The following is a 16400-nucleotide window of genomic DNA, read 5'->3' on the forward strand; positions in this document are numbered from 1 at the left end:
TCCCAGGATGACAGCTGACCAGTGGGTCCTGAGAGGAATTCATCTTCTTTGGAGCAGGAGGACAGTGAACTTTTGGAGGGATTTTTTTTTTGGGGGGGGGAGGGGTGGAAATGGGATTGTTTGATCATTTGGAAGATAAATGTGATAGTCATTTGATAGATACGTTGTAGAAAAAAATATAAGAACACGTGCATAACAAACTAAGTAAACAGATTAAAGGCTGTATAAGAAAGAAAACAACCACAGTACACTAATTGGCTCTGCTGTGACTGGTATTTGCACAGTCATCAGCTACTTAGTGGCCCTCAACCGTGAGTGAGCTATGTTGGAAGAACAGTGGAAGGGGAGATTCTGGGCTTTGAAAGAGCTAAATCCTTATCTAAAGGCAACAGGTGGTCAAAGCACCACATCTAAAATGATAAATCAAAAGACAGCAGTATAAATCATTTAGCAGCAGAGAGGTCAGGGCACCCAGCTGGCTCAGTCCGAAGAGCGTGTGACTCTTGATCTCGGGGGTCGTGAGTTCAAGCCCCACGGTGGGTATAGAGATTACTTAAAAATGAAATCTTGAAAAAAAAGAAAAAAAGAAATGGGGAGGTCAGCGACAAAAGAGACAGCTAAAAGTGGAATGTGAACGCCTCTAGAAAGGAGGTTAAGAAGGTGGGGAAAAGGTAGGTATTGCACTGTCTTAAAATATTACATTATCTTGAAAAAGTGTGTATGCTTATATTGTGGTTAAAAACGAAGAACAAAATTTTGTAATTCACTTGCTGAGCGTGAAACACGGAACAACCAAACCTTGTCTCATGATGTAATTCTCAGGAAATATCTGACCCATAAAGGTTAAAACAGAAGTTGCATATCATCTCTGGCAACCTAGTATTAACTTGAAATAAAACAGGATATGCCTTCCATGCCCTCTTTATTTTTACTATTCATATGTATGGACTGGATTTCCTGTCAGAACTTTCACAAATATTTCTTTAGGAACAGTGGTTATAAATTAAACCTTTGGTAATTGGTGTTGTTCCCAAACAGGAGAAACAGCACCACAAAAAAGTCAGTTTCATCCTGAACTGTTTCCATAGCAACCATATTAAGCTGGAAGGATAAAGCACCTTTGTAGTCGCTGCTTCTATTGAATTACAATGTAAATGTTGATGCCTGCCTGGGAACGTCAAATGACAACAGGCTTACAGAAGGGGTTCAGTGGTTGTTTGCAGCTCTGGAATCCCAGACTAGAGTTGCCATCGAAGAGGCAGGCCTGGGCCATCTTGGCGTCTATTCACCCCAAATCTCCTCACCCCATCAAAACCACGCCACTAGCCATCTGGCCAGCTCATGAAAGGATGCTCACCTATGTGAAAATCTGTAATCTACCTGGTATCTTTTACACATCGGGACACGGAAAGTGTTTGCTCTGGATAAGAATGTTAAAAATGCAATTACACAACAGACTCGGCAATCTTTGTGTTTTTCCCCCCTCGGCGCAGAAAGTAAACTTCGGTCCCTCACTCTTCCGACAATGTCAAAAGTCCTCTTCAAGTGTGTGTTAAAAGCCCTGCGGTTGTGCTGCCCATTTGATTCCGGTTCGGCTGGCCTGGGGTACCTGGGTTCAGCTCTCCTTTAGGCCTTCCGTTCGACCCACAATCCCTAGTGGTGGCAAGTGTTTCTTTTTTTCCTGCCCCCTCCCCCCCCCCCCCCCCCCCCCCACGCGGCCGGCCTCCGGGAAGAAGGAAAGCGTGGCGTGAAGCCTACTCCTAGCAAATGACCCTCAGCTCCCACGGGCTGCAAACGTGCCGCCGCTCCACTCAGGTAAACTACGGAGTGAGTTACCTGCACTTGGAGAAGGGCCTTACCTGAGCGCGCCTCTGCCAATGGCAGCTCACCTGAGGGAGCTTTGCAGCCAATCACGGCGCAGCTCGTCCCTCGGGCTTGTATCCTTTAGTGAAAGAATTCAGCTCCTTGCGAGAAAGTTACCTGTGGCCGCCCAAGTCCGCCACTTTCTGCTCTGTGGCTGCCCATTGCCACCTTCCAGGAGGACTCCGCGCCGCCCGGCCGCCTCCGAGCTCGGGCCCCATGTGAGGGGCCCCCCCTTATCCCACCTTTCCGGCTAGGTGAGGGCGCGAGCGGGCGAGCGAGCGAGAGTGGTGAGGGGGGACGGAAAAGCAGAATTACCTGTAGCTCTTGTTCTGCCATCTCGGGCGCTCTCACACACCTTCACCTGCACAGACTTGAAAGTCCAGTTTCACCAGAGGCTGAGGCTCCAGGAAAAGGGGAGCGAGTTCATTGGATCAAACATGTCACAAGAGTCGGACAAGTAAGTGGATCACACGCGCCGGCTGCTGCTACTACCACTTTGGGCTGATGGCAACTGGTTTGTTATGTTTTTGTTTTTGTTTTTTAAGTTGCTGCTATTGTTGGTTTTTTTTTTTCTTTCTTTTTTCTTTTTCTTTTTGGTGTATCCAGACTTCTCCAGATTGTGTTTCTACCCTGGTTAAGGGGAGAAACCCTACAAGAATGTGAATGTTTAATCCCCCCTTTGGGCCTTGATAGTCAAAGTAGGTTTTCCTCTTTTCTTCCTCCCTTGCGAATGGTCTCACCTCCCGTCTCCCAGGGCGAATACTTGCATATTGACAGAGGTTTTGGTAGATGAGGGCGGGAGGCCTGTTATTCCCCCCTCTCTTTAGTTGCTCCTACCGCTTTCAGGCTGCTAAGGCCATTTGGAAATTCAGCCGAGTTCCTGCGAGGTGTGCAAACGGCCTGCGAGAAGAGCGGGTCTTGGCCGCTTTTGTGTGCGCGCAACAAAGAGCCTTTATCCTGGCGCAGAAACGGCCATCTTCCCGCACTGGGGCAGGAGAGTGCGTGTGTGCGCGCCCGCGTGTGCGCCCCTGGGCCGGGGCGAGGCGCGGGGTCGCGGGGCTCCAGCCCCCGCCCCGTCCCCTTCCCCCACGCTCCCGCGGTGTTTGGCCGCCTCACGCAGGTGCGGGAGGACCGGGCCCTACGGAAATGAGGGGAATTGATTTGAGGCCCCGATGTTGCACTTCCGTGGGGCGGGAAAGGCCGCCTGCGACTTGATTCACCCACGTCCGGACGGCGTGTGCACGCCCCTGCGAGCCCCGGGCCCTGGCGCGGCCCGCCGGGCCCTGGCGCTCCACGCCGGCGGCCGCCACCTCTGGGGTGGCTGGCGGGGCAGCGAGGGTCGCGCCGGGCCTTCCTGGGGGGCTCGGAGGGCTCGGGGCGGCGGGGCCCGGCTTCCCGCGCCTCGAAGGCAGGGCGGGCAAGCGCGTCCTTTCCGTCCGGGACGGGAACTCTGGGCTCGCCCGGGATCGGCGGCCTGCGCGGCCCGCGCCGCGGGTAGCCGGGCCCCCGGCCCCGGTCCAGTCGCGTCCAGGCGGCCTCCCGCAGGCCTGGCCCCCGCCTCGGGGACGGCTTTGTGCTTAGCAGGGGGAGGTGGGGCCGAGGGCGGGAGCGGGAGGGAGCCGGAGGTGGGTCCCGCGGCCTTTCTTGGGATTAAGTGGCGACACTCCCTTCCCCCTCTCGGGCGCGTCCCTGGCTGGGAACTGGCTGAGTCCTCTTGGAAGTGCCTACGGGCCACCTTGCTGCCTGGTAACTTTGCTCTGGTGTGGCCACCCCAAGGAGACCTTCCTGAGGGTGTCTCCGCCGGGGCCAGGGCGCCGGGACGCCGTCGGACCCTCTCCTGACGTGGCCCGGGGCCAGTCCCAAACTGACGGACCCTGAGTGGGCAACAGGAATGCCCGGAGGACCTGTCCAGAGGTGGAGGGGCGGTCCATCTTCAAAGTAAAGCCGCTGGTAGAGTAGGCGTATCGAGCAACACAGGCTGTCATGCTTAAAAATAAAAAATAAGCAAAACCCAAAACAACAACAAAACCCTACCAGATATTGGTACCGCTTTACCCACCAACGAAAAGCGGACTGCTGGCTGCACAGCGGACGGGAAGAACTCCTGGAAACAAACGCTGGAAGAGGGTAGGAGTGGGGGTAGGGATAGGAAGGTGTGTGATTGTGGGAGTATTGCCCACCCCACCCCCGCCACATTTTCTCTGTAGCCTCTGAGAAGTCACTACTCGAGCTTGAAAACTCCAGTAGCCAGAAGTCGGAGATGACAGCAGAACTTTTTGGATTGTTTTGATCTTCGTGTCAAAAAAATGGTTGCAAATCGGAAAAGACTTACTGCAGTTCCTTAATTAAATCACACGATTAACATTTGGTTGCACTGCTTAGTTTTGTATTACAACATGACTCAAAATGAGTTCCTAATGAAAACGGGTCGATGTTTCTTTTGCCCTGTTAGACCTAGCGCCAAGAAACGATGTATTTAGTATTGAGAAAAGTTCAGCACAATGCATTACTTAATTTTTATGGGTAATAACTATTTGGGGTTACTTATATTTAAGGAAAATAGCTTTTATCTAATCCTAGTTTCCAAGACATAATTTTGTAGCCTGGGAAAAGTAATACTAATAAGAACGATACCCATAAAAGACTGCTGCAGCCCAATTGCCTCTCTTTGCCTGGGCTATTGAGAAATGCTTGAAATTAATAAACGATCGTTGGGATCAATTTTGGGAACTATAGCCTTTGTTTTCTTAACGTCCTCCTCTAGCCGAGGACCGGCAGGGGTGGGTCCCGGATTCGCCGGCCTGAAGTTTATGCCATTGTGTGTGTTAGTTACGTGGGGTCGGGGTGTGGGCGCTAAGAAAAAGGACAGAAGAGCGAGTTACTGGGGCTTCCTGCTACAGCAAGCAGAGTCCTGAAGCTTGAGCTTTATCGGCTTCATGGGAAAACCACCTAGGAGGCATGTTTTCTAGAAGTAACCTAAAAGAATACACACAGGATATTTTCCCATAAACCCCATCAAAGTGTAGGTAATCTTTTGGTTAGCAGAGGAAGATAATTCCAGTTAGCAAGTCTGAACTGAAGTAGCATCATCTTTTTTATGGTTGTGGACTTTTCAGATTGAAACGTTCTGCTTTTTATGTTCTGTAATGTTGATGCTATCACTAATTAAAACAAAGTATTTTTAGGACAGCTTGTCTTTGTACATATTTGAAGATTCTCTGTTCCCTCTTAAATTTTATGAAGATTTATGATCTTTGTCAACAAGCTTGTGTATTCTAGCAAGGCAATGATAGATTTAGAAACTTTTTTTGCTGCCAAAACATACAAAATATATTGAGGATATAATATTATATATATATGTATATAATTTTGATATCCACAGGTATTTTTCATTACACAAATGTTTTCTGATTACCAGCTATTTGCAACACATTCAGATAGGCATTATAAGAGAATAAAAAGATGTATAAAGATGAGCCACGTCCTCCAGGGGCTTACATTCCCGTGGAAGGTGAGACGTGAGCAGACATAATTGTAATTAAGGCAATACCTGGTAAGTGCCTAAAAAAATCACAAAGAAAATATAATAATGTATTATCAGATCATGGTATATCAATCCTCCTTCTTACCTCGTTTTTGTCTAGGACAATTACTTTTAGGCATTCAATGTGGTTTAAGGAGTCTGGCCATTATTCCAGAAAAGAAACAGAAATTGCTCAAAGTTATAGATATCTCATGTGGTATAAACTTTCAAGTAATGGGATAAAACATTTTAATTAATTTTTTTACTCTTTAGTTTTATACATGCATGTTTGTTTCCATTTGGCTATATAAAATGTATTTTAAGATCATAAACATTAAGTAATCATATCTTCCTCAAACCACTAAAAACCGTTCATTTATTTGACAAATGTATCTTGAGTGCCAGGCATTGATCCTGGCATTGAGACCCACTAGTGAATAGAACAGAGTCCTTGCCCTCATGATGCTTACATTCTAGTGGGGGGAAAAACAGACCATCAATCAAGAAGGAATACATAACAAAATAGAGGTTGATAAGTGATATGAAGGAAAGCAAAGCAGACCGAAGAGATTAAGAATAATGGGAGTTATTTTATATAAGGTGGTCAGGGATGGCCTCTGATGAGATGCACTGGAGATACCTGGGTCAAGAGTACAGGTCCATGGAAGAGCAAGTGCAAAGGCCCTGAGGTAGGAGAGTCCTTGGCATATTCAGAAAGGAGCCCATAAATCAGAGAGGTAGAGAGATAATGGTAATGAAGTAAACTAACAGTTCTCTCCTTCATAGTCCAGATATCTGTATATTTAAAAAATAGGCAATTATAAATGGTTCTGGCAATGGAGAGGTGAGTAAATAATAAGCTAATAGCATCAGCCTTATCTCTTTCCCCAAGTAGCACCAGTTTAATGGTTAAGCTCTAGTGTTCTCTTCCCTACAATGGATTAAATTCTATATACTCCTTAATTTAGAGATGAATAAGTTCACATATCCTAGAAGATTCCTGGAAACTGGAACAGAAGAAGAGGGACCAAGGACAGCTGGTGCTTGCTCTCTCACCCTGCTTTCCTGCCTTCCTCTTGCCCTAATCCAGTGCAAACTTGTATCCTTTAGGAAACACGAGTTATCCACTGTGTTTGGAAGTGAGACACTCCAGTCTGCTTTGGTTAGCTTGGTGGCTTCAATGAAGTAAACTAATATACAGGCAAAATTAACATATTGAAAAATAAGAAAATGCTAGACAATAAGAATTTGGATTGACTTAAAAAAAAGTTAAATTACATGTGTGCCTAATAAATACACTATTGTCTTTACGTATATTGTGTTTAATAATAGAAATCTCTGAGAAATCCTTTAAATCATTGCTTTCCAAACTCATCTGATTCCAAAAATATCACCTGAGGCATTTGGTAAAACTACAGATCGCTGGGTCCCACCCCCTAGCTATGGAATCAGAGGGGCCAGGGCATCTGAATTTATAAATTGTCCCAGGTATATTTTATGTAAATTTATGATAGTGTCAGTGAAATAATGCTTTAAGTGAGTACTCAACATTACTTTAAATAATAAATTCAGTGTGTACACGCACACACTCAGGTGTATATCCACTGTGTCAGTGAAATGAAACCTGGGAGCTTTATTTTACATTCTTTGAGCTACCCTGTTTAAGCAACTTCTGATACTATTTCAATTTGGTGTAAGAATTCTTTGGCCCCCTGTCAATTTTGTTTGCTTTCGTTGTTTTGCTGAACTGCCCCTTCTGGAAGAATGGGATCCTTTTGACAGGTCATATATTTCCAGAGCTGCTAAGGACCTCATTTGGAGTGATGTCACCCATGTGGGTCTCTGCCAGGTTTGTAGCTAAGTGTCAAGCTCAGATTTTAGGCTGGAGCCTACTCACCAGGGAGTTAGGTTAGAGTTAGAAGGTCAACCTTGACCTTCTGCACTTTCACATTAGAACCTGAAACTAGTGCACCTTTTTGTAGGGATAGTCATTGAATTTAGACTCTATTCGGTAGCACAAGGTCAAAGATAACAAGTTCGAATCTGATGTTGTTCCTGGTGAAATGATTTAATGGGATGATGGTTGCAGTTTCATTTCTAGGGCTAAGGGTAGCTTTAAGTATTACCTGATAAGATGGTAGTACACTGTCTATTGTCCTGTAAATAGGTCCTGTTTTAAACTGACCACCAGGATCAGGCCACCCAAATGGGCCCAGTGCCCTCTGATTCAAGGAGGATTAGAGTAAGTGCTGGAGCAGTTGATGAAGCACTATATCTAGCAATTTCTATTAGACTCTGCAGTCAAAAGGAGAATTTAAACAAGTAGGCAGCAAAGTCCAACATACATAGGCACATTTAAATAATAATACTCAGTAACCTAAGAAGTATTTGTTTGAAATCTATAGATAATTTTAAAAAGATTATTATTTTGATGTTAGGTTTTTAAATCTACTTAAAATTTTTTTAGTATTTATTTACTTATTTATTATTATTTTTTTTTTTTTGAGAGAGAGAGAGAGAGACAGAGAGATAGAGTGCAAACAGAGGAGGGACAGAGAGAGAGGGAGACACAGAATCCAAAAGCAGGCTCCAGGCTCTGAGCTGTCAGCACAGAGCCCGAAGCAGGGCTCAAACCCATGACCTGGGAGATCATGACCTGAACTGAAGTCAGTTGCTCAACCGACTGAGCCACCCAGGTGCCTCAAGCAAATGCTTTGGTTCCTCTTTGTGACTTTGATATAACTGGGCATACATTTCTGGTTAAAAAATGAACAGTTGGGATAAAGAGTATTTTCCCTCTTACTTCCTCCTCCCTAGTCTGAGCCAAATTTGTACCCCTTCCTTCCCTCCCTTCCTTCCTTTCTTCCTTAATCTGTCTGCTGATACTGCTTTCTTGATTGTTTTTTTCCCCTTATAGTACTTGGTGGAAATGGACACATGTATAGCGTCTATGCATTGAGATACATGTGAATCTGATTTTAGGTACTATTTTAGTCAGTGAACTTTACTGCATTCTCTTAGCATTCACATGGAGCATAGCATCCCATCCTTGTACCTGAGCCAAGAGTTAAGAAGATGGTAGTAGAAATGATGTTGCCTTATTTAAGTCAACTAAGTTTAACCTTGGAAAATGTTTACTTTTGAGTTATTCTTAGCATAAGAGAAACCTTATCCTAAGTCACTTAGAGTCTCCACTCATGATCCCTGGCTTCATATCAGGATGTGGACCTTCTCTCCTTTTCAAAAGGGATTCAAGGATTCCTGCTCAATTATAACAACTAAGTCTAAGCTAAAATTGAGTAGTGATTGGCTTGGCAAACTTGTTCAGGAAAAATTCCTTAGCAAGCAGCAACAGGTTGAATAGGAATTTTTAGTTTGGCCCAGGAGGACTAGTCGTTGCTCAGTAACAACAACATGTACTTGGGAGTCCCTCAGACAGCTTCACAAGTCTTCAAATTGAGGCCCCCAAAGTTCGGGTTAACCTTCTTCTCCACCTGGCCTGCATATTTCCATCCTTTAGAGAAGTCCCAGCTCCTTGGTTCAAATCTCTGTATCCATCCATCCATCCATCCATCCATCCATCCATCACTAGGAAATTATATTTTATGCTGTAAGTCTTTTAATGGTAAATAGTAAAAAGGACTGGACTAAAATGGATTAAATGGGATAGAAACAAGAAAGTATCTATCTCTTTGAGGATCTACCTCCCAACCCCCACCCCATCCCACCCATTTTTAGTAGGAAGAGGATTAAACAGTGTTTAACTTGATGTGTTTTGGTGACTACCAGGATTAAAGTAACATTATTTCTAAAAACAGCATGTTTAGAATTGCTATATACAACACCATACAAGTACTCATTTTTAGAGTTCTTTGGAGACTCCTGGAAAAGCTGGTACATTTCAGGGGATTTCAATGTACATTTCAACAATAAGTAGGGTTATGGAGATTGTTTATGCATTTGAATGGGCATTCAGTGGAAAGCAATCGCTGCAGGGATGAAGAGCCTTATTTTACTTTGTAATGAACATGGCAATGAACTTTGTGGGGAGCACTTTTAAAGTGATCTGACTTCACATTCACTCGCAAGGAAATGCTTCCTTTACAAGTGTGAATGCAGACACCCTCCAGAGTAGAAAAAGACAGCAAGATTTGCTTGCTGTTTCTCTTTACTTTGGTGCCCGCCTTTCATCTGAACGCTGGATGTACAAGTATAGCTTCCCCCCCCCCTTCCCGCCCCCACCCCTTGCCACAGTCTTTTTTTTTTAAGGTCTCTGAATTCAGACTGGAGTTTTAGAAAAGACAAGTGCAGTAAATGCAGTAAAGAGAGGAAGAGAAAGAGAGCAGGAAGAAACTGTTCTTTAGTCACTGTTAGAGTTGCCAGCATTTTCTTAGTAGGAGGAAAGTTGCTGCGCTACCTGGCTGATGTTTACTGTGGGATGGCGTGTGGCTATTTATCCTTCTGGGGAACTGATCCTGACTTTAACTTGAAGCCTGGAATCCTAGAGCTAGGGAGGGCTGTAGAAATCACATAGGGCATGTGAGTACCCAAGATAGGATTTGGAGCTAAAAGTTTGGTGTAAGAAGTAAAGTGCCATACACTCTTAATTCTGTGTTGCATGTTGAGGTTGTAAGTATGGGTTGAAAATTGGACATTTTGATTAATTTGAAAAAAATACGCTGGCTTTTTGGGGAAGGGAGATTGGGAACAGGGGAGGCATTGCCTATTTACTTTTTAAAATAGGAACATGAATACATGAAATGCCTGTTTAAGGTTCTGATAGTATTAGTGTGAGTTAGAATGGACTTCCCTTCCCACACTCACCCCAAATCATTGTTTTTAGTTCTCAGTTCAGTGAGCCCCATAAAATAACTGCTTTTTGTACTTCTTGTATCTAACTTTTTGAAGAAGCGCAAGGAACAAAGGTAGCTCTTTTTTGCCTCTTTCCTGAATTGCCAATAAGATAACATAAGATCCAAGAACTCTTTTTTCATTATTTTTCATCTGTAAAATAAAATTGAAATAAATGAGCTCTGAGGATAATACCTGCTGCAAAATTCTGAGTCTCATTTTCTCCCTGCAGAGGGTTCTGGGCTGGTGGCGACTCACAGGAACTGTAAAGGGTGTTAGCAAGATAGGAAAGTACTGGGCACAATGGGACTTGCTTCCACTCCGAAACCACCCTCACCCCTTTAGCAGAATAAAAGGTGGTCTGACTAAGATGACAAAGACATCCGGCAGGTGGGAGAAATTCAGAGGGACACGTGGAATTCAGATGGGCAGGTAGGAAGTAAAATCAATGGGTTACCTAGAGGAGCCCCGCACAGCTTCGCTAGAATGATAGATAAAAGGTACAAGAAAATCAGATAAAAAGAGCTGGTAAGTACTCTGAGAACTCTTTCCAGAGAGAGTCTAGGAAGTGGGTTCCCCTGGGCAGGTTTGAGTGAGAATGAGGCAATATCAGAACAGATGGAACATTCAGTAAAATGTAGCAAGCTGAGAACCTTAGGCTAATTGGGAGAACCTCTCTCTCCCTTCCCTTCCCCTTCCCTCCTTCCCCTCCTCCCCCTCTTCCCCCTTCTCCTTTCTTCTTCCTTCTTCCTTTTTCTTCTCCCCTTCTCCTCCTCTTCCCTACTCTTTCCTCCTAACAAAATACAATTCAGGGACACCTATTGCCAGACAATATTACCAAGCCAGTAGTTTAGTCAGTGTTCAGGAAAGGTATTAAATAATAGAAGGATAAGAATAGTATCTGTGGTTTCACTTCAATTATTAGGTAATATATTATTTCACATCAGGCATACATAATGACCATTCATTTAGGTCTGGAATAAAATCTCCTCTGGTATCCTATTGTGTGATATGTAGGATTTAAGGTCTCTGAAGTCAATTTTCTCAGAAGTCAGTAACTGCTAACCAGGACAAAATGGATAATGGATTGTAGCTCTTGGAAGATTTTCATGTTGGAGGACTTTTTCTAGGTTACAAGTCCCTTTACATACATTTTTCTTCCTCTGCAGACCACGATTTTTTTTTTTTTTTTTTAAGCTGCTTTGGAGTCTTGGTGTCTCCTTTTAAAAATATGTATATCTTACATATCTTTGAAAGCATTTTAATAAAGGACAGATGCTTCAATAGAAATATGGTCAAAGAACATGAGTAGATAATGCACAAAAGTTATAAAAAACTGGGTTTGAGGAAAATACCTTTCTAGGAGGATTATAAATTATTGTAAACTTTCTGGAAGGCAGTGTGGTAAAACCGTTTGAAATGGGCCTACTTGTTGACAGGACACCTGGATTCCAGTTGTAGGGATTTGTCTTAAAGAAATAATCAAGACTATTAATTGTAGCATTATTTTTGAAAGCAAAACATCAGAAAATCCCTCTAGCGCCTAGCTCCAAAGGATTGGTTTCTGTGCTCAGTGAGATGGTGCGATTCTCTGCAAGCATAATAAATCCTATTAAAAATATTTAATGGCAGGAGAAAATGTTCATGACGTATTGTGTTGGAAAGTTTACAGACAGAGAAAATAAAGCATCAATAATAATAGCAGTAACCCCACAATAGGTTAACAGTGGTTTGCTCTCTGGAGAAATTATAGATACTACTGTCTCTTACTTGTGTTTCTAGTTTGCTTTAGTGAGCTTGCACTGCTTTTGTGATAAAAGAGAAAAATTTAAAGGTTACATTGTAAAATAGTCATTCCACCAGGGAGACATTTGAAAATAACGCTTACCTAGTCTACACAATGGAAAAGCCCGCCTGCTTGCTTGTACCGGGTAGCATTTATCTGCTCCCCCCCCCCCCCCCCAGAAGTCCCTGCCTCTCTCAGTACACTTCACTGCTGCTATGCCTCCCTCACCTGTAGCTTTGTTGGGTTTATGTCTCAACAACCTTGTATTTTTGGATTTGCCCAATTATCGGCTTCCAGCTATTTTTCAAAATAGAACAAATGGGTGTAGGAGTTTCCAACCCTCGTATAATTTGAAGCTGGGGAATGACTAAGAAGGAGAGAAACTCCTTCCACTCAGTAGGCTGTAGGTACCTGCATGGTTTCCCTTGGAGAAAATTCTCTGTAGAGGAGGCAGCCTTGACTCAGACTCTGCCTTGAGTGTTCTTGGGAGAGACTTGGTGATGAGCCCAGTTGTTTTTAAGCTATAGGAGGAACACGGAGAGCACAGAATATGACTTCCTTTAAAAATAAAAAGCAGTTGTCGGCAAGTTTGAGTTTCTGTTACTTTTTAACGACAATTTATTTTTTTCCACAATTTATTTTTTTCCATAACGTAGACTTGCATTTTCCCTGGAGGGCCGAGCGAGTGACTCATCTACCTGCTTCTACAAGCTGGTACATAGATCATGCCAGACGGGCGCTGGAGTCTGTTAGTTAAGCTGTATGAGATTGCATCACTGGATTTCCTGCAGGCTCTTTAATGGAGTCTTTGTAGAAAATATGAAATTATTTGCTTATCAACATACCCGAGAGCATCCACAGTAGGGAACAAAAAGTACACAATATGAACTTGGGGGAGAAAATGGCCTTACAGAATCACTGCAGTTGCCAAACTTCTGTCAAGGAAAGAAAAAAAAAAAAAAAAAGGACGGGGGGGGGGGGTGGTGGCTGGGGCGGGGGGAAGGGTGGAGGGAGTTTTTTTTGAAAATGGAAATGAAGTCTGTAAATAGGAGCAAACCAAAGCAATGTTTGGCTATGGGAATCAACACAAGAGTTTGAAACAGAAACTCATGGTAAGTGTATCTTTTGGTTGTGGATTCAAAAGTGAAATTTGCAATTGCCCCTTTCTCTCCCATGCCTACCTGGTTTCCCCTCCCCCATATGTTCCTTCTTATAGTGCAGAAATTCATCAGACCTCAAATACTGTATCTTACATTTTCAAAAATCGTTATATTCTTTGAATGTTCAAAGTCTAAATAAAAGCACGTATTCTTACAGGGCTTGTGGGAGCCAGGAGCGAAGGGCTACAGTTTGTCTTTTTATTCGTATTTGTTGTCAATTTTAGTAAACAGCCTAACCGGTGTGGTTTGTATTCTGTTCAGCCACGTGAAACCACAAATTTGCTTTTTGAATTTGCCCGCAAATCTCGGTACAAGATTCATTGATCACTTCTAGTATCCTGAGGTTGAAATAGACTGGGGTAGTGATTGTTTCTCTCTTTACTCATTTAAAAGACCCGTATGCTTTTTTTTTTTGTCTTCCTGATCCTTCCTAAACAATGAAATACCTGTGTGGTAGATACCTGGGATACATTTAATTACAAGTTGCAAGTTTTTCTATTGCAGCATACCCATGCTTGGCCAGGTGAAAATTGAACACACCACTGAGAGCTTTTTGGGCTAACTAGATTTTGTTGTTGCACCAGTATTCCTAGACTATGGAGGACATTGAAAGGTTATGATTCTGAGATTTTTGTACTGACCCTAGGCTGGACAATTTTGTAAATCACTGTTTTGCAGCCTTTCTGCATGATAGGCTAAACTGCTTCCAAGGCCATCTCCCAGGCTGACTTTCATCGTAACTATTTTATAGTGTACTTCTGCATTTTCACGTGTGTGTGTGTGTTTTTTTTTAAGTGCCATTTTGGGTGGAGACTTTCTGATTATGAACATAATATATGGTCATTAGGAAAAACTGGAAACTAGAGAAAGTTATAGAGGAAAAATCATTCATAATTCCAGGATCCTAACACTGTATATTTTCTTACAGTGTCTAGTAAGTGCCTGCATATGAATGTGGTTATAAAAGAATATATAAATTATTATCCGCCCTTTTTACAACATTCATGCCATTCAGGGCTTTCCATTTAATGCTCTATTATTAGCATTTTACTTGTTTCTTAAGTATTCTACATAACACTTAAAGATGAAATCAGCCATCTTCTATTTTTATTTAGGCTGTTTTTACTTTTGCATTATTATAAATCATGTGTGTATATAAATCTTTGTATCTCTGGTTATTACTTCAGAATAGGTTTCTGGAAGTATAAAAATGAAAAGACATAAATAATTTTAGGTTCTTGATTTGTAATTTGAAAATGACTGCTAGAAAGAGTGTAGAGCCTTTTCTTCCTACAGTGGTGGAGAGTGTCTTTTGCACATCATGTCCTCAGTAAATGAGAATTACAATTTTTTTGTCAACTCGAGAGGCAAAATAAAAGGGTACTTTTGTTTTAACTTTCAGTTTGGTAATTAAGGAAGTTAACATTTTCTCAGATGTTTATTGGTCATTTATATTTCTTTTTATTAAAGATCTGGCTCTTGCCCTAGCTACAGTTGTGTGGTGTCTTGGATGAGGGGACCTTGGGGCTGAGTTCCAGCCATGCTTCCCCTGGGCCTCTGCCCAGGGAAAAGGGCACCTTCCAACATCTGTACAAATGTACCATATGGGTTAGCAGGGCCCTCTTCTTATTTTTTCACTCATTAAAAAAATAAAAAACATCTATGATGCTGACATTTTTATTATTGATTTGTGAGGGCTTTTTACACAGTTATAATTATTAACCCTTTTATCAAAATTCTGGCTATCGTTTCCCCAACTTCCTGTTTGTCATTTAATTTCATGATGTAAACAATGTTCAGAGCTTTACATTTCTCGGTGACAAATAGTACAGCTCTTGTATGTGTGTGAGTACTTTCATGGCTTTCAAATTGTGATTTGGGAGTTTGAGATTAACCTTTAGGGACTTGTTAAAATCTTTTCTTTTGGTTTAGCCTTAGTTTTAAGGTTATTTGAAAGACCCTTGGGGGGAAAAAAAAGACCCTTGATAAGGTAATTAATTCATAATTGATTGTAAAATCATTAGAATATACGATTTCTTTCAAAACTACCACTCAGTGGGGCACTTGGATGGCACAGTCAGTTGAGCATCTGACTCTTGATTTTGGCTCAGGTCATGGGATGAAGCCCTATGTCTGGCTCAGTGCTGAGCTAGAGTCTGCTTGAGATTCTCTCTCTCTCCCTCTGCCCCTCTTGCTCACTCTCTCTCTTTCTTAAAAAACAAAAAAAAAACCAAAATACTATTACTTGGAGATGTTAACACTGCTAACACTTTGACGTGGATATTTTACTGTCTTTTCCATGTATGTACATACAAATATACTATGTATACAGAGATGAGATAGTAATTTACATACTGTTTAATAACATGTTTTTAATATTGATCGTGGATAGCTTTCTATGATAAATATTAAAAAAAATTTTTTTAATGTTTATTTATTTTGAGGGACAGAGAGAGACAGGGTTGTGAGCCCAGGAGGGTCAGAGTGAGAGGGAGACACAGAATCGCAAGCAGGCTCCAGGCTCCGAGCTGTCAGCACAGAGCCTGATGCAGGGCTCAAACCCACCAACCACTAGATCATGAACTGAGCTGAAGTCGGAGGCTTAACTGACTGAGCCACCCACGCACCCCTCATGATAAATATTTTTAATGGCCCATGGTTTTGCATGGAATGGAGACGCCCAAATTAAGCAGTTCCCTGTCATCATACATTTAGGTTTTTTTTTCTCAGTTTTTTACTATTAAAAGCCAATATTTGAATGATTATCCTCAGAGCTAAATCTTCATATACTTCTTAGTTATGTCCTTAAAATATGTTCTAATGAAGAGACATTCCTGATCAAAGGTATGCTCTTTTTAAAGACAATTTGGTTCATATTTCCAAATTGCCATCCAGATATTTTCTTCTCATTAACACCCACCAACGGTGTATCTGAGGGAGTCAGATTCCGAGTTCCTTCCCCAACAATGCATATTATCCTCTGTTTAGTATTTGCCAGTTTGATAGGGTAAAAGTGGTAAGTTATTTGGGACTGTGTTTCTTTCCATTTACTCAAATTGTCTTTTTTGTCTCAGGAGAGCTTTATGTTTTGATTTTAATATATATAGTATTTTGATATCTTAAAAGCTCCTGATGGGGTTTTATAAAGAGTTTGGCGCCACTAGGAAGAGTCAGCAGAATGTCCAGCCATGGTCTCTTGTCTCAGGACAAGTCACTG

The 16400-nt window shown here is 42.4% G+C and overlaps 1 protein-coding gene across 4 annotated transcripts in view; it reads left to right on the forward strand.

Annotated features, from left to right (window-relative positions):
* Positions 1-1726: 1726 nt before the first annotated feature.
* Positions 1727-16400, forward strand: part of GRHL2 (grainyhead like transcription factor 2) — a 167257-nt gene continuing 152583 nt past the window's right edge. Inside the window, exons 1-2 of one of the 4 annotated variants that reach the window (XM_007073312.3) lie at positions 1727-1815; positions 2233-2320. In XM_007073312.3, the coding sequence (XP_007073374.2) occupies positions 2301-2320 (20 nt within the window). In that variant the 5' untranslated portion in view covers positions 1727-1815; positions 2233-2300. Of the gene's footprint in view, positions 1816-2232; positions 2321-13098; positions 13136-16400 lie in introns of those variants that run through there. The other 3 variants (XM_042972700.1, XM_015535561.2, XM_042972699.1) reach the window with 3 other exon arrangements.

This window comes from Panthera tigris, chromosome F2 (assembly GCF_018350195.1).
Source record: "Panthera tigris isolate Pti1 chromosome F2, P.tigris_Pti1_mat1.1, whole genome shotgun sequence".
NCBI classification, from domain to species: domain Eukaryota; kingdom Metazoa; phylum Chordata; class Mammalia; order Carnivora; family Felidae; genus Panthera; species Panthera tigris.